Source organism: Paroedura picta, chromosome 4 (assembly GCF_049243985.1).
Source record: "Paroedura picta isolate Pp20150507F chromosome 4, Ppicta_v3.0, whole genome shotgun sequence".
In the NCBI taxonomy this organism is placed as follows: Eukaryota; Metazoa; Chordata; class Lepidosauria; order Squamata; family Gekkonidae; genus Paroedura; species Paroedura picta.
In genome coordinates, this window is record NC_135372.1 from 99,606,749 (window position 1) to 99,629,963 (window position 23,215).

The following is a 23,215-nucleotide window of genomic DNA, read 5'->3' on the forward strand; positions in this document are numbered from 1 at the left end:
GCCCTGTCCGGGATGAGGAAGGGTGCCGATAGGCCCCTTCCCCCGGACTCGCAATTGGTCCTTTGCCACCGGACTGACTAATCGGGAGGTGTGAAGCTGACTAATCGGGAGGCATTACATGCCTCGCCTTCCCGGCGGTGGTGGCGGAGCTGGCAGCGGCAGCAGCAGCAACAGCAGCGGCACCACAGCAGCGGCACCACCATCCGCAGCGGCAGCAAAAGAGCCTGACGGAGCCCGCAGAGCGATCGGTGGGGGCAGAGGAGGAGCCGTGATCGGCGGCGGTGGAGCCGGTGCCCCCCGCCCCCCGCACACAGACCCAATCCGACTCCGCTGCACAGGGGGGGGGGCAGGACTAACAGCTAGCGCCCGCTGTATTTATACTACAGCGGGCTTATTTTCTAGTAGAATCATAGAATCATAGAGTTGGAAGGGGCCATACAGGCCATCTAGTCCAACCCCCTGCTCAATGCAGGATCAGCCCAAAGCATCCTAAAGCATCCAAGAAAAGTGTGTATCCAACCTTTGCTTGAAGACTGCCAGTGAGGGGGAGCTCACCACCTCCCTAGGCAGCCTATTCCACTGCTGAACTACTCTGACTGTGAAAATTTTTTCCTGATATCTAGCCTATATCGTTGTACTTGTAGTTTAAACCCATTACTGTGTGTCCTCTCCTCTGCAGCCAACAGAAACAGCATCCTGCCCTCCTCCAAGTGACAACCTTTCAAATACTTAAAGAGGGCTATCATGTCCCCTCTCAACCTCCTTTTCTCCAGGCTGAACATTCCCAAGTCCCTCAACCTATCTTCATAGGGCTCCCTTGGCCCCAGATCATCTTCGTCGCTCTCCTCTATACCCTTTCAATTTTATCTACGTCATTCTTGAAGTGAGGCCTCCAGAACTGCACACAGTACTCCAGGTGTGCTCTGACCAGTGCCGTATTCAATGGGACTATGACATCTTGTGATTTTGATGTGATGCCCCTGTTCACACAGCCCAAAATGGCATTTGCCTTTTTTACCGCTGCATCACACTGCCTGCTCATGTTTAGTTTACAAACCACAAGTACCCCAAGGTCTCGTTCACACACAGTGTTACCTAGAAGCGTATCCCCCATCCAGTAGACATGCTTTTCATTTTTCTGACCCAGATGCAGAACTTTACACTTATCTTTATTAAATTGCATCTTGTTCTCATTTGCCCATTTTTCCATTGTGTTCAGATCTCGTTGAACTGTCTCTATCTTCCGGAGTATTTGCCAGTCCTCCCAATTTGTCAGTCAGTCTCCTTTAATTGGCATACATTTTTTGCATATGTAGTTAGTTAGGATATACAATTCTATTAGGGTGTTTCTAATTTTTTGTTGGGCAACTCGTTTTCTCCATGTCAGGTCAATGTCAGTTTTGTTGGGGGGTTTTTGCATTTTTTCCCATAGAGCACTTATCGGGTGATTTTATTTTCAAGCTGATTGCAAGTTTGATTCCATGTGCAAAATACTTTAATCATATTTCACAGCAGTTATCTATGCCACCCCCCCCCCCTTTAACAACTGCCTCTTTATCCACAACTCCTACTTTTTCTATCCCCCTTCCTCTTCACTTCCCCTCTCTGGTGCAATACCTATATCTATATCATTTTTGTTATAATGGAGATTAGCATTTGTGTGTTAATGATAGCTAAATGCTATTATTTGTAGGAGATTGTATGTGTTACAGCCATTTCTAGACACCTCCAGAAGCCTGTGGCATGGTGATGCTGGGCTGCGGCTTGTACTTCCCAGGCTGGATTTGTTTTCCATATATTGCATTCTTTGCCTGCCAGTCCCTTCAAGCTATCTCGTAACTTTTTGTGTTCAACTACCACATTATTTCAAAGATGAAGTTGCGGGACTGTGAAAATACCTCCCTGAAACCAACCACTTTTCACATAGAACAACTACTATGATGCAGCCAAAAGGAAAGCTAAGCTAGTCCCTTCACCCTATCCCATTTGCTTTCCTTGAGCGGTGAGTACAGTATTTGCTGGCATATAAGACTACTTTTTTCCTCTGAAAAACATGCCTCCAAGTGGGGGGGTCGTCCTATACGCCGGGTGCACTTCAGTTGGGATAGACATAGCTGCCCATAGTTGCCCATAGTACTGTATTTTGAGTGGAAATGTTGGGGGGTCGTCTTATACGCCCAGTCGTCTTATACGCCGGCAAATATGGTAATTAACATGCAGAAACAGTCAAGCATTTGCCCCACAAATCTGCTATGTGAATGGTAGCCACCTTTATACCAACTGACCCAGTAGTCCTGTTACTTTCCATCATGGGATTCCTTAGAGTCCTGGCCCTTTTGTATCTTGTCCTATTTTCTCCTATCCTACCTTGGCTTCCATCTGCTAATTCACCTTGGCCCCAATTTTGAGTGGAGAAATGACTGCTTTGCAGAGGTAGGTTTGTTTGCTTGCTTTGCTATCCATTATGCTATTAAAGGCATGGGAGCGTGACCTCCAAAAGCTGAGGAAGTGGTTCATGTTGTTTGAATAATCACGTAAGCATTTATCTCTAGGTGCAAAAGCATCTTGTTCTGTTTATGTATTTAGTAACTTTATATCCTTTCTAGCCAAAATCTACTCAAGACACGTTAGTAACGTTTAGCCCTTGTAGTAGAGTTGTTACAAATAAAGTAATCCAGGTACCCTTTTAATCCAAGTAATTACTGACTTCAGGCTTTCAGTGCAGGTTAAGCCTTGGTGCACAAGGCCTCTGTGCAACATCCACAAAGCCAACCATACCACAGGAAACTAAGAGCAGCGGCACAAGAATAGCAGAGTACTGTTGCCTGCATAAGACTTATGTATGATTCTACCCCACACCCACAAGAGCCTCTTGTGGCGCAGAGTGGTAAGGCAGCCATCTGAAAGCTTTGCCCATGAAGCTGGGAGTTCAATCCCAGCAGCTGGCTCAAAGTTGACTCAGCCTTCCATCCTTTTGAGGTTGGTAAAATGAGTACCCAGCTTGCTGGGGGGTAAACGGTAATGACTGGGGAAGGCACTGGCAAACCACCCCGTATTGAGTCTGCCATGAAAACGCTAGAGGGCGTCACCCCAAGGGTCAGACATGATTCGGTGCTTGCACAGGGGATACCTTTACCCCACACCCTCAATCACTGAACCAGGAAGAATACTGTGCTATTTCAGCCGAGCACTGACCTTAAACGTGTATTTCCTGCTGATGTTATCTGACGGCTGGACAGCTGCAACCCGGAAGCTGAGGAGTGGGATGCTGCCCAAGATGCTTTCCTCCTTCTCATCTGCATGAAGGTAAGCAGGAGGCCAAAAGGTTAGGCAGGGAAGGAAGTCCACTCCTCCCCACTAAGAGGTCACAGATGTTGAAGCAGAATGTCTCAGTCAAACATGCTCCATGTTCTCCAATGCAGAGCCAGAGGCAAACAAGGACTGTCAGATACTCATTAGTGCCAAAATAAGGAACAGAGTCCAGAGAGCAACCGTTTATACTTGTGGAAGGCAACTCCTTTGTGCACTTCTTATTCCCTCTGACTCAGACTCGCAAGCTCACTGATACACTCCAGCATGTATCGGTTACCTTTATAGCTCACAATACTGTTCAGTTAATTATTCATGCTCACTCTCTGGATACACTGCCTGCGAGAAGGCTCAGACAGAAGACCTCTGAGAACTAAAGAATGTGAGGAATCCATACATTTTAATAGAAAGTGACAGAGATTAAAAGTGCTTGCAATGTGCTTCAAAAATATCAGGGGTACCAAGCAAACAGGTGTAGGAGGTGTAGTTTGGCATCAAGGAGCATGAAAAGGAAATATGATTGATGTTTACTGATCTGGAGTTTTCTAAAATCTGGTGTTATTGTACTTTCTGTAGACATCTGAGGAATGGAATATGACACACACATACACCACACATATTGGAAACCACCATCTTACATGTGTTACCAACACTTTCTGCTTAGCTCCTCCCCTTTTGTGCCCCCATTATCAGCCCATCACACTAAACTTGAGCCTGGATGGCAACTATAATTGTTTATTCAGGGAAGGAGGATTGACAGATTTTGAAAGAGAAGGAGAATGAATGCTTATAGCATTGGCAGGAAACCTATTCTGTGGGGTTGTTGAGAGAAAGAGTCAAAGATCTAGCTCATTATATAAGGCAAATAAGGGTACAGCTGCCCCAAACATGTTCACCAGAGACATTATGACCCAATAAGTTACCCAATTTCTTTTGCTACTCATATTCCTTTACATAGTTCATAATTGCATGGCTGCCTGAGATGTTACCACGATGTTGAGGGAGAAAAAGGATGCATGACTGCTAATAACCAAATCTAGCTTGCTATACATTCTCAGCAAGTAGGAGAACATGTGTCAGCCAGATTCAGTCCTTTTGTCTCCAGTTAAAAGATCTTGGACAGCAAGCCTTTCCTCTGTCTATGCCCTTGGAGTGCTGCTGCCAGCAGAAGAAGATAATATTTGAACAGACACACTAGCAGGTTCAAAATGCAAGAGGCCTTTTTCTTTCTCAACCAATCTGGCATTCCCTATTATTTTCACCACAAATACCATTTAACTCTATTTCATGGAAGATCTCAGGTCACAGGTGTTTAAAAACAATTTCTCAGCCCAAGAACCTGGAAAACACTCCCAGTCAGACAATGAGCAATATGAATGACATAGTAGGTTCATATATTCCTGGACATCCAAGGATCGCCCTGCCTCCATCTGTTATGTGGATATGGAGATACTGCTTGAGAGTATAACGCCAGAAGAATGGCAAGATAGTGTAATTTACTCTCATGGGAAGCCCAGAGACCAATAATAGAGGGAAACACTCCAGCTGTTGCGCTTGATTGGAGCTAAAGCATACATTCTTCAGCTTGTCTTGAAACGATTAATAGTGAATATTTTTTTAGTGAATATTCCTTTGCAGAATGTTTTCCGATTTGTGTTCTGCCACAAACCTTTGTAGTAGAAAAGGCAGCGATCCACCAGCACAAACCAGCGCTTATTCCATTGCTTCACCCCTGAACTGGCCTGGAAAGAGACATTGGAAAATGAATATTATATCCTAATGATAGCACTGTTCACAATACAGAATAAGAGAAGTTTGAAATACTTCCCATGAAACACAGCATGACTGATATTTGTCCCACAGAAGTGATGGAAAATTGTATTTTATTAGCTTCCTCCAGCAGTTCTCCACAGAGGGGGCATATAAATTCCCTAAATAAATATAGAACTTTCAGAGACAGTGCAATGGGAAGTCATGCGGAGAGCTTGTCAAGTTACAAGACAAGTACAATGTTGCCCAACACTTGCAGTTACAACTCTGTGGGACATGGAAGCCAGCCCAATTGACACTAGGGTTTTACATGGGGACCTTGAAGGGGGAAACCCTGGGACAGATGGATACTGCTGGGTACTCGATAGCTCATTCCACAACATTGCAAGGAATATCATGTAATAGTGGGAGAAAAGGCAATGACCTGCATGAAGCATTTCTTAGCCATCTTCCAGATGCAGATTTGGTTCAAAGGAAAGGGAATATTTGGAAAGAAATGAGGTCATATCACAGCATGGGGGAGGGCAAGAGTTTCACCTGCTTGAAGAGCCAGCCACTCTTGGTCACTGCTGCATTGGGATTCCTCTTCATGGAGTTGGAGCGTTTCCCAAATGCAATCCCCTTCCTAGAGGAACGTGAGGCCTTGAGGAAAACAGAAGAGAAAAGTTTTCGGGAAACAGATGATTGAACCCATTTACCCCCAAACAAAACAGAAGCTAATACAGAATCCCCCAGGCAATACCATCAATTCCAGTCACAAGCAAGTATTGGTTTGTGTATATAACATTTGTTTCCAGGAAACTCCAATTGAAAACGTGATTTATCTTTCCTTCGTTATTTAAAACAGCCCCTAGCTGTGACTTTTTCCTCTTCAGGGCAAAAGACTGTTAGTTTCCTTGAAACTAACAAGAAAAAGTAGGGTATGGATGTTTAAATAAAGAAACAGTAAATAGCAGATACTCATGTTTATTATTAAAAAATAGTTCTATATCTGAAATCATATTGACAGGTCAGTACAGTCGCCCTCATTGTACACAGAGAAAAAGGAATCAAGGTCACAAGAGGTCATATTATTCTATTAAACATACCCGGCCATTGGGTCGTTCCTGAGGTGCCTCTGAAACCATAGTATGATTAGAAGATTCACTATTGACTGGTGCCGGCCGCTTGCTGCCTGTTTTGTTTGACATGTCCGAGGCAGAACTGGAATGGAGAGAGACGAGGTGAGAGGGCTATTTCTGAATGATATTGTTCTAGCATCTTACCTACAATATCACTGTGTGCACAATCTTATGCATATTTCATTTACATTGTTTATAGTTCACATTTCTCATTGAGATTCAAGGCAGATTATAGAGGATATACATGCTTCAGCCAAGATTCATTGAAAACAAATCAAGTAAACAGCTTCAATGGGATATAGATTTATACTGTGTGAATTCTATACGCACACAAGTTGCCTGTGCTTTGCTTCATGGAAAATTCGTGCCATCATCTCTAGAGCTGGATTTGTGGTTTAAATAGGATGCAACGGATTTTTAGTGGCTCCTGTGGCCACTGAGCTTTTTCAAACCACAAATGGCAAACCAAATGGCAAAACCAAACCAAATGGCAAAAAACTAAAGGAAACCTACTTTTGCAGATCAAATTGGTTGTTTTCTTCTGGTATCTGGCCAGTCACTGGGTGAAGAAAAGTGTTCTGTCTTTCATTATGGCTGAAAAAACAGAAAGGGAGAGAAATAGGCTATGCATTAATTAGATGGCATAGGTGAATGCACTCCATACCTGTGAACCATCATCAATAACATTAAAATCACTATTACATCTTCATCAAACCATTCATCAACACCGATATTATATTAATGTACATTAATAATATTTTATTAATAACTCCATCCTACTCAAACCTACCTAATTAGGCTTCCTCTCAGGAAAGTGTTCTTAACTGTGCACTGTTAATCATCTAACATTTTCCAAGTATCAACCACATGTTGTGGTATCTATTTAATTGGTTATTCTAAGCCTCTACATGGGCCATTTGTCCTCTCTGCCAAATCCTAATTAAATAGTCTTTCTTTATGTCCTAGCTATGTCCTAGCTGTCCAGTGTCTGGTGCATGTGAGGCCCATCATTTTGAACCACAGGCCATCCCATTACTGTTCATTATCTGGTGATCACAGGCACTTTAAAGTAGCAAAAAGATTTGCACCCCCCCCCCTCGAATATATCCAAGATGGATATATATGCACCAAAGCTTCACCCCATTGTTGCTGTCTAAAATATGCTACAAGCAGCTTCCAAGGAATCAACAAACTATATATACTCAGAGAAGGGTTAAATGACTCAGTTTTGACAAGTCTGCACACCATAAAGCAACTCTCCCATTAGCTTCTTTAATGTCAATTTCTATGGAGTTCCCTTCCCCCTATTGATCTGGTTCCCCCAGATAAATAAACAGCATCTACAGGAATGCCCTATCCCGAAAAGGAAGTCACATACGTCTGATGAGCAGGATGCAAGGAAGGGCTTTTGCAAGCATCAGTAAACAAAACTGTGAATTCAACAATCTGTGAATATCATCCTTCTCATCAGACCTAAGACTTGAACAAAATCTCTGCAGTTCCCTAACTGTACATGGAAATTCACTCCAGTCATTGTCAGTACTTAAGGATAACTTTGATAATTGTAGTTATCACCATTCAAGCCATGGAACTGAAATCACATTACAGTGATGTGTAAGAAAGAGTCCTTTTCTTGAATGTGCATGGATGAAATAAACATAGAGACTGTTTTTATTGCAGTTGTAGGATTCTAATGGCTATAATTTTATTCATGTATGTATGTATTTATTTATATTTTAAGTAATATACTGCCACTCTCCGAGACTCTCGGCAGTTGACAATAAAAGAATAAAACAACCCAACCCATAAAACCCCCAATACATTAAAAGATGGCTATTCATTGGACTTAACTCCCCTTCTCCCCCCCCCCCCAGCTGCAGTCAGGTGCTCTTTTGTTAGCAGTAAGGGTCCTGATCTAACTAATTCTAGGGGATCCGCTGATAGTAACTCCAGGACCTCAACCTGGCCTCAACCATATGCCTGGCAGAAGAACTCCGTCTTGCAGGCCCTGCAGAAAGCTGACAACTCCAGCAGGGCCCTTAGCTCTTCTAGGAGCTCGTTCCCCCAGGCCAAGGCTGAAAAAGCCCTGGCCCTGGCTGAGGCCAGGCGAATGTCCTAGGGGCCCCGGATGACCAGCAGATTCATAACCGCAGAGCAGAGGTATGTATGTATGTATGTATGTATGTATGTATGTATGTATGTATGTATGTATGTATGTATGTATCACCCTCCCCTGAGGCTCAGGGTGGTTTACATTAAACAGGGAAAAAATACAGATAAGTCATATAAATAGTAACAATAGTAACAATACAGTGATAACAATAGAACAATATAATAGAAAAGTAGAACAATGGTGAGAACATCAATTCAACGATATCATACTGATGACCCCATGGGCTGGATGAACCGCAGTGGTTTTCATGGGAGGGAGGCTCAGGGGCCAATGGAAGGTGGTTGATTCAGGTCGACCTCAACCACATCCCTCTTGCAGAGGTATAGGAACATACACATGGAAACTTACACTTACCCTGTGCCAATAAATACTTTGAAAAGTGGACTGTTAGAGTGCTATTTTGCATCTCATGCATCTCCATGAGGATCCTAATCACTGTCACCATTCAAACATGGATTTTCATATTCCTAATTCTCTGTTCACAAACAAGCACCTTATTGTGCAATCCTATGCAGAATTAATATTCTCCAACTCTCTGGGCTTGGGTTAATTTAGTTTAGGACTGCACTGCAAATTTCAGAAGCGAGTTTCTGTCATTTCTGAAAACACCATGAGAACTGCACAAATGTACATTCGTGCCAGCCTTAGTTCCTCTACTTGTCTCAAAGGATATTTCGTAATTTAGAAAGAAAATTACTCCTCCTACAGGGCTAGCAAGTGTCAATCTACACGGAATGCAGGTGGCAAAATGCTGCATAGTATCACTTCAGACTGAGCGTCATTTTCAAGGTTCCCCACATGAACATTCCATGCATGTAGTAACTCAGGGAGAAAAGTTTAGTAGAACTATGTTCCTGATGAGCTAATTCACTATTTGTGGGGAATAGGAAGCAGTCAAAACTGAAGTCTGAAGTGGCACAGTCCAGCAATCGGCCATCAGATTATGCCCTCTGTGTACAGCAGCTCTCACTAGGAACCACAGAGTCTACAACAGGTCTTACCATGAGCTTTTTGTTCTTGTACAAATGCTGTTGCAGCAAACTGGCTATATAAAAGAAAATATTAAATTACAGAAGTCAAAATAAATTAAGACAGCAGAATTCTGGGATGTGCTTTTCCAGACACAGGTTTTAATTAGAACAAATTGTGTTATCTTGGACAACAGAGCTTCATTACTTCTGTGGTAGTTTATATTTTTGTCTAGAGGAGGGCAAATAAGCCCCCTCCTTTGTGCTCTCCCTTCAGTCTACAACATTGTCTTTATCCCTGCCATGAGTAGAAAATACACACCATAAACCTGTTGTGTGGACTGCAAAAGTTAAAAACAAAATAGTTTCTTGTCATGTGTACACATGGAAGAAAGATAAATGACGACACACATGTAAGTAGTCTTGGGGGGAGAACAAACGGCATTGATTAGGGGAAATAATGCACCCCTTGGTTCAAATATATGATTTTCCATGTTTTTAAATCCCACACAACCTCCTTGATACTGCAGATCATTTGTTCACCCTCAGTCCAAAAGTAGGACTTCATGTAATCCATGCAGTTAAATCACAAGCGGTCTGAGGAACTGAGAGAAGATGCAGCTGTCCCTCTACCTTAGTGCATCTCCGATCCCTTCATCAACTTGCCCATCCCATTCTCCAGTTTTGCTCTTGAACAGTCAGAAGAGTGGACTAGGGGTAAGAAGTCAGACAGAATATGCAGCAGACTGTGTTCTTTTGGTGACTGGCCTGAGACAACAGACCATCTCAAGAGCAGAAACCTGGCAATCCAACACCAAAGAACAAATACACTAGAGAAAGATTCTTGCAAAGTAATTAACTAGTAGTAAATAAAAGAAGCAAAGTCACCCCAGATACTAGAGGACTAGCACAGAACACCAGAGACTTCAGCTATTGTAGTCTAAGAGAACCCCAAATCTCAATCCCAAACAAATTGGCAACTTTGGGTCAAATTAGACAAGAGTGGGAGATCCACAATTAGACTCTCCCATTAGGCAATCATTAACCCTACTGAGTAGATGTGAAGATCAGAGAAGCCTAATGTGGGGGAAAGGGTATTTAACCTGTTGCTACCATGCTTTTACTAGAATTTCCCACGCACACACCCCACACCAACACACCTGGGAAGTTAAAATTAGCCCCAGAGAAGGGGGGGGGGGCAGATACTGCATCCTAAAATAAGCAAAGTCTGCTCACCAAGTCCTGCAAGAAGTAGTTTCTATATGCACAGCCACAGAAAAAAGGCAGCAGCACAACAGCCCTGACAATGAGAGCTAAACTGAACGAGAGCTAAAACAATGAGAGCTAAAACATATTTACATGTGTGGGATAGAAAAATTTCCATCTTGGAAAATTTTCTGCCCCACATCACTGCACAAGATCAGTCACAAGAACGGACATTGACAGCCTTCTCTCAAAGACATTTCTGGCTACATGGAATCAACAGGTTAAATTGCTGAATAGCTCTCATCGAAGTTGCCTAGCCACTTTCAGTCAATGGAAAACCTTTGTTTCATAGGCCCTCTTTCCAAAGCTGTAGTTACGTGAGCAGGAAGTCACCAGTGGCTGCTACTGGGCCTCTCTCTGGTAAGTCCTCACCCAACAGGGGGCATTAAACAAACAAACAAATAAATAAAGCTTTATTTTTATACCCTGCCCTTCCCATGAGGCTCAGGGTGGGTAACGTTAATCACTAAGATACAATAAATAGCATTAAAATCATGATTACATTTAGAAACATTTTACAGTTTCCACAAAATATGCACCAGTTGTCATTGAGGAGGGCTCATTCTTTAGTGGATGGAATCACCTTTGATGCATCAATAGATGTTTTCCCATAGATGTATCCTCAGGGGGAAGGGGGGAGGCCAGCCAATACTATGTTGTTTGGTGGTATGATTCCTGGCCTCAATCATAGCCCTGGCAAAATAGCTCTGTTTTGCAGACCCTACAGAACATGACTGTGGAGGTTAAACAGGACCTTTCCCAGGACTATTCTTGTCTCCCAGTCAAGTCCCACTCTCCCCGCCCCCCATAGCTTTGCTTTCCAGAAACTGAAGCTTGGAAAGTTTGGTAATATTGTTGTTATTACTTAGCAACTCTCAATGGATGCTGAGAGTTCAGTAGACATTATTTTCTTAAAGCTACAGATATTATTTATATTCAAAAGATTTAATCCTCCCTTTTAGATTTCATATTTTACTGCAACTCTGGGACTTTGCTCATGTTTCTAGAGAAATCCCACCCCCACCCCTATTTTGCAGCTTTATCATATCCCTTATGGCACAATTCATAAATAGATATACTGATGATACACATTACACTGTCCTAACATTTAAATCATTATCAGCTGCCTTCAGAACAACCAGTGTGCTCTTGGAACCCACCCATCCCACCTCCAAGGCTCATTCTTGGCCTCTCCCAATGCAATACAGATTCTATTTCATTATAGCAAAAAGGCGCAAAACACAAGCTCTGTAATTCATTGGTAGTGGCAGAGAGATGCTCTGAGATCAGGTACAATGGTAAAGACCATTGCCATCAAGGATATTCTGCTGGATTCAAGGACAGAGTCCTGGAGCAATTGCCTGGAGCAGATTAAGGGCATATGCTGTCTAACAAACTGTAACTGACTCACCTTATTTTAAGGTGAATTATAATACATAAAGCAAGGGGATGATGCTAAGATCATGAATAATACAGGAAAAAATATGGGGGCACTTAGTTCTTAATGCACTATAAGGAACTGTGAGAACAGAAAAGGACAAAAGGATATCCTTATGCCTTGCCCTGGACACAGCTACTAGGGGCCTGTAGCAGGCTTTGGACTTAATCATCCTCTAACCAAATCACATATTTGGATCAAGGAAGAGGCCTAAAGAGGTGGTAGAGTTATGGAAAGCAAAGCCCCCGCCAGAAGGGTTTGGGGCCAAGGCAAGCAGTACTAGTGACCATACGGTCAAGGCATCAGGACCCTGGACAGAACCCACTCATGCTATGCACAAGGGTAAAACCAGAAGATAGATACTCTAGATTAGTATTGTCCAAGTGCTGGTCAAAAATCAACTGAAAGCTGAAATACTCCTGCTATAGGGGGTCAGTTAAAGGGAACTTTCTGCTACAGGCCCCTAGAAGCTGTTTTCTGATATGGTCTAAGAACACATTTTTCATGGAAGTCCATGATGGCAGATGATTTATCCAATGCAGAGGTTCTGAAACACTGGAGCAAATGCAAAGCAATACTCATTAATTTCAGTTTTTGTTCATTTAGCCATGCTTAAATTAAGAGAGGATATAAGTTCTGGACAAGATGCAAATCCTAGGACTAGTGAGACTAAAGGCACTGGTGACTTTATATAAATAGAAAGTGAGGGGACCAGTTATGGCTGGGTTAAAATATCCCAGGAAAGAGCTTTGGGGATCTGAGTCTTCACATGCTGAAGACCAAGTTTTGTGATTTTTGTCTTTGGCATTCTCAATTTTGCATGTTATACAGGTCTGTAAAATTAATATACCACCAATGAATCACTTCTAGTTTCACCACTGCTATTTTCACAAGAATGCAAGAATGATCCAGTGTTATATGATTCAAAATATTGGCAATGACAGCAAGTACAGCGCAGTGGCCAGAATGATGGACTAGGATGTGGGTGACCCTGATTCTTTAGGATGCTTTGGGCTGATCCTGCGTTGAGCAGGGGGTTGGACTAGATGGCCTGTATGGCCCCTTCCAACTCTATGATTCTATGATTCAAATCCCCACTCCATCATGAAACTCACTGGATGACCTTGGAACAATCACCATCTCTCATTGTAAACCACTTTATAGGGTTGTTGTAAAGACAAAAGTGGGAAGGCCATGTGTATTGTTCCTAGGTCCTTGGAAGAGGATTGGGATAAAAATATATCAGGCAGTGGCTATCAGTTGTGGATAACAAATGTCCACCTTAAGATCCAGCAAAGAGGCCCAGAGGGAATAAACATCACACCCTAAAGCCACTATGACATTTTGTTAGGATCCTTCCATTTCCCAGACCAGTGCCCAAAACACCAGCTGGCATTTTACTTCTCTCCATTGGTATCCTGAGTTACATGACACCATCGTGCAAATGTCACAAAGGCTGCTGAGCCTCCAGGAACTCATGCCTGCTACAGTAAGAGCAAAGCTATCCCAACATGCTAGTACCTTGCCTGAAGTAAACACACGAGCAACCAGCACTCTGCAACTGTGCAGTGCCAGGTTTGAGTCAAGACCAGAAGCCAAAGTGACTAAACCCCAGCCCAAAAACTCTTGCAGATTTCCACTTGAAAGTATACAATAGCACCCACAAATGTATAAATTCCACCTCCCCAGGTCAAACATTAGTCAGTACTTTCCAAGCTTTGCTCCTATCAGATAAAGTAAGGAACTTTCATTAGCCTACCTCCCCAATGACAGAGTGTCCTCCTCAGCCTAAGACTGAGCCTGCTGTATTTGAAACATGGAATTTCCAATCAGGAAGTAAGTGGACACCCCTCTGCCCCTCTTATAATTTTTAAGACAAATAACCAAGGCAAGGGAAGCCGTGTGTCTACTACTGCATTTCAAAAAAAGGAATCACACCATGACTGGTGACTTTGCCAGGTTGACAATGAGGCAGAACCAGCCAAGTTATCACTTAACCGCAGGGTCAAGCCAGGAGAAAGAAAACATTTCACGTGGAAAGAGCAGCACAAACCTTCAACTGTGACAGTGTTCGTGCTGCTCCTCAGCAGGGGGATCAGAGAGTGACTGGGGTTTGCACCCATGAACACTGTGTTCTGCAATAAAAATGTCAGCTCAGAAGCCCTGGTCTTCATCTCCCAACACAACCACGTATCAGTTCCTCTAATTCCCTTTGCTTATATTCATCACTCATTCCCCTTTCCTATCCTACCCTAGACCATTCTTGTTCTTTTTCTCTCTCTTCCTTGGGGCAGGAAAATGTCTTTTCTATCGTTCTGTAAAGAGCTGTGCATTCTGAAGATACAAAGGCAACAACAAGAACAATGTTATTTATTGACTGTTTTATGCACCCATACTTTTCTATCTCTCTGAGGGTTGCCTATTCTAGGTGGGGAAATTCCAGGAGATTTGGGATCATAGCCTCTGGAGGAGAGAGTTTTGGAAGGTGAGAGAGCTCAGCCAGGACCCTCTGAAACTGCTGTTTTCTCCAGGTGAATTGATAGGTGTAACCTGGAGATCAACTGTAATTCCAGGAGAACTCCAGGTCCCACCTGCAGGTTGGCAACCCTAACCCCAATTTATCTTCTTGGCATCAGAGTGGCAAACAATGCAGCTGTCAAGCTGCAAGGACATAAATTACAATAGCTCAATTAGAATTTTTTTTTAAAGAAAACCACATTAAATGTACCCATTTCAAACTTAAATGCTCTCAGAATTAACACACACAAGAATTAAAATTCATGGTCAGAACTGCAGGATTAGATCAGCCTCTCTGGAATAAAACTGCTTTACATCCTTCCTAAATGTTGCACATGAAGGTGCCTTCCTCACCCATTCCAAAGGACTGGTCCCACCACAGAAAAGGCCCTTGGTCTCACTGTAGATGTACACAGACAGTCCTAAGGGAAAACACCTTAGGAAGGAGGCTGTCTGCAGAACATAACTGGTGCAGGTAATAATAATAATAATGCTTTCATGAGCCATTAACGCTCCACAGGAACTACTTTGCAATATACTTAATATGTACTTTAAGAATTTACCCTTGATTCCTTTTATTGTGGCACAAGAAAGGCAACCAATATTGAAAGCTGTACTTCCAAACTGGAGCAAGGTAGGTAGACAGAGACTTCATCTGTGTGAGTATAAGCCCTTAACTTCCTTGAAACTGCCAAAGCCACCAAGAGGGCTAGTCCTGGACAGGTACGGACTGTGCAGTACTTCTTAGCCGCTGCGCTGCTTTGCAGCCATTAATTTGGAAGCTTTCTTTCATCAATTCACCCAAAAGCCGGTTTCCCTTTATTCTGACTCCTCCTCCCTCCTCCAGCCTCCTTTGTAGTTGTGTGTGGCTTCTGCAGCTCCTGCTGGCATTTGTCCAATTGCCTCCATCTCCCCCCATTCCGGGTTTCAGGGTTCAGCCACTAGAAAAAAGCGAACTTCCCCAGAACCTTCCTAATATTTCCTCACAAACAGCTGCCTCGGCTGGTCCTGTTCCACAAACTCCTGAGTTAAGCATCTGCTACCCCAAGCACTGCAATGCAGCAGACACCAACCAAAATGAAATTCCCTGAGCTTTTATATAGGGAAATAAAATCACAAAAGCCCCTAAAGCAGGAATTACCACGATCCACTACCTCCCCCTACAGCTTTGCAGCATCACCTAGGAAGTCCTACCTGACCCGGCGGTCTGCTCGAAACTTTAGCATGGTGGCAGGTCTCAGCTGCAATCCTGGTTCGCAATCATGTCCCTGTAAAGGTGAGTGAATTGTTTTTCCTCCTGGAACACCTCCAGTGCTTCTCTGGCCTTAGAAAGTATGCCCCGGCAGAATGGCTTGCATGGCCAAGGACATGGTGGTCCCGTGTGCCTCTCCCATCTTCAACTTCCCTTATCCCCCCCCCTTTAGTTCGATGTAGATAGCAGCTGCGTTCTGCTTTTCTGTTCTGATTTCTGGGCAAGCGAGAGGGAGAGGGAGAGAGAGAGAGAGGCAGACAGCAGCTCTCTCCCTCTCTCGAGGCACCAAGGGTCTATCTAACCTAGTCCAGCCTCATCATTCAAACAATGCTCTCAACCTCACATGCAGCAATAACAGCAGCCAGCAGGCATGGCAAAGGTGGAGGGAGGGGTGGAGGGAGGGAGGACAGATTTTGAGCTCCGTTTCCCTAGGGAGAGAAAGGTGAAGGGTATACGGACAACGATATTCATCCAAATGTTCTGTGTGTGTGAAAGAGAGAAAGGGAGAGGGAGAGCAGGTGCAGCCAGAGACAAATTATGTTTTAACTTGGCCACGGTGCTTCAAGAACAAGGGCTTTTTCTAAAGGCAGAAGGTGAAGACTAGAAAACATGACCTTAGCAATGGTTCCTCAACTAGACCTCTTTCTATAGTTCTGGGAAACTTTTACTAGCTGCTCCTCCCTGCCTTAAGAACACTGCTGCAGTGCTGCACATAGACAGACTGGGCTGTCGGGTGGAGAGAGTCTGCTGAGCAATGCCTTTATTTGGATTCTTAGCTGATCCTCTCCCTACGACTCCCAGATTGGGTTACAGAACTTTTGAAAAAGCAATGAGATTAGACTCCAATATGGCACAGAACAGAAACAAGCTACAAACACACTAATCGGATTTCTGCTGGTGTCTTGATTCAGAAAGTCCAGTTGCATCATTCAGATTAACTCGTATCTTTATTTGCAGAACAAGGGATTTTTGTAGGTCATTACCTACTTCAGGGGTAGTCAAACTGTGGCCCTCCAGATGTCCGTGGACTACAATTCCCAGGAGCCCCTGCCAGCATTTGCTGGCAGGGGCTCCTGGGAATTGTAGTCCACAGACATCTGGAGGGCCGCAGTTTGACTACCCCTGACCTACTTCATCAGTAAAGAGCCTCTTGTGGCACAGAGTGGTAAGGCAGCCGTCTGAAAGCTTTGCCCATGAGGCTGGGAGTTCGATCCCAGCAGCCGGCTCAAGGTTGACTCAGCCTTCCATCCTTCCGAGGTCGGTAATTTGAGTACCCAGCTTGCTGGGGGGTAAACGGTAATGACTGGGGAAGGCACTGGCAAACCACCCCGTATTGAGTCTGCCATGAAAACGCTAGAGGGCGTCACCCCAAGGGTCAGACATGACTCGGTGCTTGCACAGGGGATACCTTTACCTTTACTTCATCAGTGGAACTGCAAGCAGCAACTCAGGGAAATCAGATGCTTTGTAAATAAAAAAACTGAAGAGGTGAGGCTGTATTTTATGCATGTCATTTTCTGTAACCACTAATACGGCCAGTGATGAACAACTATCTTGCTGCAGAATGCTCAGCCACATTTCCTTCTTCTTCCTGTTCTCTTTCGCTAATGCTTTCTTAATGTCAAGTGGTGCTAATATTCTCCTTAAATTGCTCTTTTCACTTTATTGGGTAATGTTGCTTTTTATGACTTTTTAAAAAGTCAAATAGGCAGTTGAATGTTCTGCGAACATCTTTACTGAATATCCTGGGATTCTGAATAGACCTGTTCGGGATTATTCTCCAGGATACTTCCTTGGCCTTTTCCCCCAGATCCTTAATCATTCCAAACCCACTGCTTATTCATTTATTTATTAACATCTTTGTTGCTGTGTGATTTCAAGGTGGTTTTTAAGGCCACTCAAATTAACAACCAAATAACAACTGACAAACATAAATTGAATAGTTTGGATCTTGTGCAAATCTTCACTAACAGAATGATTTCCATCAGTGGAGGGTGACTTCCTTGCCTCTCCTTCTCACTGTAGCCCCAAACACCCCCATATTGTTTTGTTCCTGAAAGATCACCGCTCAAATCAGCAGAAGAGGAAGCTGAGCCTGTGCAGCAAGGATTTTGACAAGGTTCCCTGTGATGTTCTGATGGGCAACTGGAAGATAGTAGACTGGATTTTTGGTTGGTTAGGTGGCTAGGGAGCTGGCTAAAAACTGCATCCAAAGAGTGGTTGTCAATGGTATTTTATCAGAGTAGAGGGAGGTAAGCAGCAGAGTGCCACAGAGCTCAGTACTGGGTCTAGTACTTTTTAACACTTTTACTAATGATCTAGACAAGGGGATAGGGAACTCCTCATTATTATGGATGACACCAAATTGGGAGGAGTAGCGAACTTCCCAGAAGACAGAGGTAGAGTTCAATGAAATCTGAACAAACTGAAAAAGTGGTCTAATGAGAACAAGATGCAATTCAATAAGGATAAGTGTGGAGTTCTACAGCTGAGTCACAACAATGAGAAGCATGCATACTGGATGGGAGATACACCTCTGGGCAGCAGTGTGTGTGAATGAGATCTTGGGGTATGTGTGGACTGTGAGTTAAATATGAGTAGACAGTATGATGCAGCAGTAAAGAGGGCAAATGCAGTCTTGAGCTGCATCAACTGAGACATCACATCAAAATCACAAGATGTCATAGTCCCACTGTATACTGCATTGATCAGACTTCGCCTGGAGTGCTGTGTGCAGTTCTGGGGGCCTCACTTCAAAAATGACATGGACAAAATTGAGAGGGTTTAGAGGAGAATGGTGAGAATGATCCAGGACCTGGGGACCAAGTCCTATGAGTAAAGCCTGAAGGACTTGGGAATGTTTAGCCTGAAGAAAAGAAGGTTGAGAGAGGACATGATTGCTACCTTTAGAAGAAGAAGAGTTGGTTCTTATATGCCATTTTTCTCTACCCAAAGGAGTCTCAAAGCGGCTTACAATTGCTTTTCCTTTCCTCTCCCCACAAAAGACACCCCGTGAGGTAGGTGAAGCTGAGAGAGCCCTGATATTACTGTTCAGTCAGAACAGCTTTATCAATGCTGTGGCAAGCCCAAGGTCACCCAGCTGGCTGCATGTGGAGGAGTGGGGAATCAAACCTGGCTCACCAGATTAGAAGTCCACACTCCACCAACCACTACACCAAGTATTTGAAAGGTTGTCACTTAGAGGAGCGCATGGAGTTGTTCCTGTTGACAGCAGAGGACAGGACATGCAGTAATGGGTTTAAACTACACTGAGAACGGCATCAGCTAGATATCAGGAAAACTTTTTTTTTGCCTTCAGAGTAGTTCAGCAGTGGAAACAGCTGCCTAAGGAAGTGGTGAGCTTCTCCTAACTGGAAGTCTTCAAGCAGCAGCTGGAGAGATGCTTATCCTGGATGCTTTAGGCTGATCCTGCACTAAGCAGAGGGTTGGACTTGATGGCCTGTATGGCTCCTTCCAACTCTATCATTCTATAAACAAATTCACAGGAATCACTTTGGATTCATAACAATCAAACCCATCTGTAAAACAAAATTTGAAATGGCAAGGTACTAGTTCCTTTAAAAGTCATAGAGCCTTTCCTGACATTAATCCTCTCCATCCAACTAAAATTTGCCCTTGCCACTCTATGACCTGGCCACTGTATACTTGATAATAGCACATTATTCCGCTACAGTAGAACCAAACAGTTAGGAACAGAAGACTTTCTGAGAGTTTGGGGGAAGCCATGGGGGGTGTTGGGGAGCACCCAGCTCTTAAATATCTAAAAGCAAATATTCCTGCCGCCTCCCTATTTTTTTTAAGAATGAGTCTCATGAAAAAGCAGATCATTGCAGTGTGGAGAAAGAACAGCTGTGTTGGCAATTGCTTTTGTGGTGTTCTGAAGTGACATACATATGATCCATGTATCACAAATGGGGTGCCCTTTAGTTGTAGGTCACAAATGCTACAAACCTTGAGGTAAGTAGCACCATTCATTGTCAGTAATGACAAACCCGAATAACCAGATATTACAAGTCGATTGCAAGAGCACCATACTCACTAACTAGCCAGAGCTGTACTGTCTCAACAACCAGAGTGCCCTCCTCTGAGAATAAATACACTGTGAGTGGCCTCATAGGACTAGATGACCCATGAGGTCCCTTCCAACTCTATTATTCTATGACTAGTAAATAAGCCCGCTGACCCTGAAATACAGTGGGCGCTAGCAGGGCTGGCGAGTTTGGCAGCGCGGCTCTCTGGGGCCAGGCCCCGGACCCAAGGCCGGGTGCGGGGCGACCTGAGAGGCGGTGTGAGTGGTCAACGAGGGCCTGCACTCGGCGGCCTATCTGGATCTCCCGACCTGGACCTGCGGCGTGGTGGGCAGGAGCCAGCTGCTGGTGGGAGTCTGGAGCGCACAGCGGGGCCGGCGGCACGGCGCGGCGGACGCCGCCGCCGGTGGCACCAGGTCCAACACCAGTCCGCGATGTTAAAGGACGCTCTGGGGTGGCTGCTCGCGGCAGGCTGGGGCAGGGCCGCCGGATTGACAATCGGAGGGCCCAATCGGCAGCCTCCGATTGTCAGTCTGGGGGAAAGGGCCTATTGGCACCCTTCCTCATCCCAGACAGGGCCCGCCTTCGGGGCCCTTACTGCTTTATTTTATCCGCTCCGCTGGGAGCGGTTAAAGATTCTGATCCTCTGAGAATAAACTTGCACGCCTTGCAAATAATGGGCAGCACAAATGTACATTTATTGTACAAAAAAATCTCTAGAGGAAAGGCCTTTGAATAAGTCTGATTAGTTCCAGTTGCAAGACAATAAGGAAGGCTTATCCTGTTGATCTCATTATTGCCTGTGAAGTTTCCAGTAGTAATGTTCCCTAGCTCATATCTGTAAAGGTACTGCAATTTTTGATATTAAGGAAAGGATATGGAAATGTGCATGCATGCATCTCTTAACAAAATCCCATTGGACATGAATTTAAACCAATCAATACTATTAATACTCACAAAGTAACTCTGCCACTTTTCAGACAAATGAGGATATTCATGTAATTGATTTCACTACCATTGTGGACCTCTCCAGGCTGTGGCAGTGACCAATGATGAGCTTGATGTGACCTGGGGGTTAGACCCCAGACCTAATTTCGCGGCTCCTGAGGAGAAGTATATCTGAACAGTTCAAGAGTGCCTTTCCCCCTACAAATGAATAACCACAACCAGGCCCAATTTATCTCGAATTAGAGGGCAAGGCAGCCCAGGTAAGAGGGTATGGCCTCACAGCAAATGTCCCCTCCCCCCAAATCCACTGAGTACTTTTAAAAAACATTTAATTGTTAATGGATGGTATAAAGAATGAATGTGCAAATATATTATGTTCATAAAATAATTTTAAGGCAGAGAGATAGTCTGAAGCATGGGGAAAAAATGGCTGAGTCCGAGCTAAATTCACTGACATGTATGTTGTTTCAATTGTGAATGTCAAAGAAGATTATCCCATAACGGAGGGGCATGCAGTGAGCTCACTTTTTATATTATATTGGTCTTCACTTCTGCATTACAATGTTTACTGTCTGGCCGTAAATTCCGAATGCATATTCCTCCCTCCCATAGCACTTAGACTGCCAGGCTAGCATCTGGAAGGCCCAGGTTTGAACCCCAACTCTGCAGGGAAGCTTGTTGGGTGGCCTTGTGCCAGGCACACTCTCTCAACCTAATCTACCTCACAAGGTTGTGGTGAGGATAAAAAGGAGGAGAAGAGAACAACTCAGTGGCTTTTGCTTCCCATTGGGGAGAAAAGTATAATAAAGGTATAAATGAAGTTAATCCTTATCTATTGTTGTTCCTTTATATATATTTGTGAAGTAGCCTAGGGGGTGGGACGTGGAATAGGGCCAATCAGGGTGCAGTCAGCTTTGCCCTGATTGGCCCTGCCCCTGCAGCTCCCGCCCTCCATTCCTGGACTCAGCGCCTGGAGCCAGCAGCAGGTAAGGGGAGAGGGCCCTGGGCAAAGGGTCGTGGTGGACGGCTTGCTAACAAGGGCCTCTTGGCCTGCTAGGCTGGGCCTGCTGACAAGGGCCTCCTGGCCTGTTGACTGCCAGCTAAGGAGCTCTGTCCGGCCCTGCTAATGAGCTGACCAGCCTCCGTCCACCCCACTTGATCTGCCTGCCAGCTGCCGACCAAAGCCACCTGAAGGTGCCTGGTTAAGGGCCAGGGGAGGGGACCCTTTCAAGGCCCGTTCTTAGGAACGGGCTTTGAAGCTAGTAACTAAATAAATCTTTCCCAAACAGACCAGTATTTGCAAACACATATCTTGCACTGACACACAACATTTTGATGAGCATGTGTAAAACAACAACAACAAACATATTACAGATGCACCTTCAGCCCCTTTAGCTGTTGTGGTTATGTAGGCAGCTTCACACATAAAAGTTTGAAAAAGCTCATGCATACAATATCATACAGCCAAGCCTTCTCCCCTAAAGCAGGGAAGACTCTTGAAAGACTCTAAGGAAGGAGGATCCCCAGCCACTGGGAGATTGGCAACCCTAAATCAAAACTAGCCCCTTTACTGGAGCTTGGTTACAGGCCCACAGCTAATGTAGATGCACGGCTAAATTAATTGGCCCACTGCAAAAGAACATATGATAGCTGGAGAGAAGAGCTGCTCTCTCTCTTCCGGGGGACAGTCTCTGCCACAGAAAGGCATAGAAGAAATACATTCTGTATGAAGGTGACACATGGTCCTGCAAACAAAGATATTTGATGTCTGTTGTGCAGTTTTCAGTGTTATTGGGATGCTGTAACATAAGGGGCACGTCTAATTGGAATTTTCTGAAATGTGACATTTCTTGGAAAGGAGGATATTTATAGCAGATGACCCTCTCACCTCCACCTGAGCAGAGAATAGGTTTCAGCCTTAAGCTGACAGGCAGATGACAGCATGCATTACTTCTGCAGCTGCCTTTCTCCTACAAAGAGCATCAAGGGATGAGCAGTACAGGTCCCCTCTTCATCCCTCACAGACTTAGCACCAGCCATGTGAGAGGAACAGAAGGACAGGCTACAAAGCTTCACTCAGAGGCGACTGACCTACAAATCTCTTTGCAGGTATCATCCTCCTTATCATCAGCCCTTATGGTGAGCAACCCCTATGCCATCGCCTCAGTTTAGTCCACATGGTTCCCACACATTGGCTGATGAAACAAGCAATGCTAAATTTACCTGTTCCTGGGCATGAGCACCTGACTCTAAGCTGACAGCACCTTATCAGAACTGGCCGAAACGCGCAGGAGAAGTTGCCGCCCCCTGCCATTTCTTCACAGTTAACCCTCTTGCCTGAATTTTTCTTTCACTTTACATAATGTCTAACAGGTTAAACAAACCAAGAGGAAGAAACACTTCA

At 44.3% G+C, this 23,215-nt stretch overlaps 1 protein-coding gene across 13 annotated transcripts in view; it reads right to left on the minus strand.

Moving 5' to 3' along the window:
• PLEKHA6 (pleckstrin homology domain containing A6) overlaps positions 1-23,215 on the minus strand; it is a 225,659-nt gene that overhangs the window by 56,442 nt on the left and 146,002 nt on the right. For 12 of the 13 annotated variants that reach the window (XM_077334649.1, XM_077334646.1, XM_077334643.1 and 9 more), the window contains 5 exons: positions 6,714-6,794; positions 6,168-6,282; positions 5,617-5,721; positions 4,979-5,051; positions 3,196-3,296 (listed from right to left, as the gene is read on the minus strand). In XM_077334649.1, coding sequence (XP_077190764.1) covers positions 3,196-3,296; positions 4,979-5,051; positions 5,617-5,721; positions 6,168-6,282; positions 6,714-6,794 — 475 coding nt within the window. Of the gene's footprint in view, positions 1-3,195; positions 3,297-4,978; positions 5,052-5,616; positions 5,722-6,167; positions 6,283-6,713; positions 6,795-15,756; positions 15,776-23,215 lie in introns of those variants that run through there. The other variant, XM_077334653.1, reaches the window with a different exon arrangement.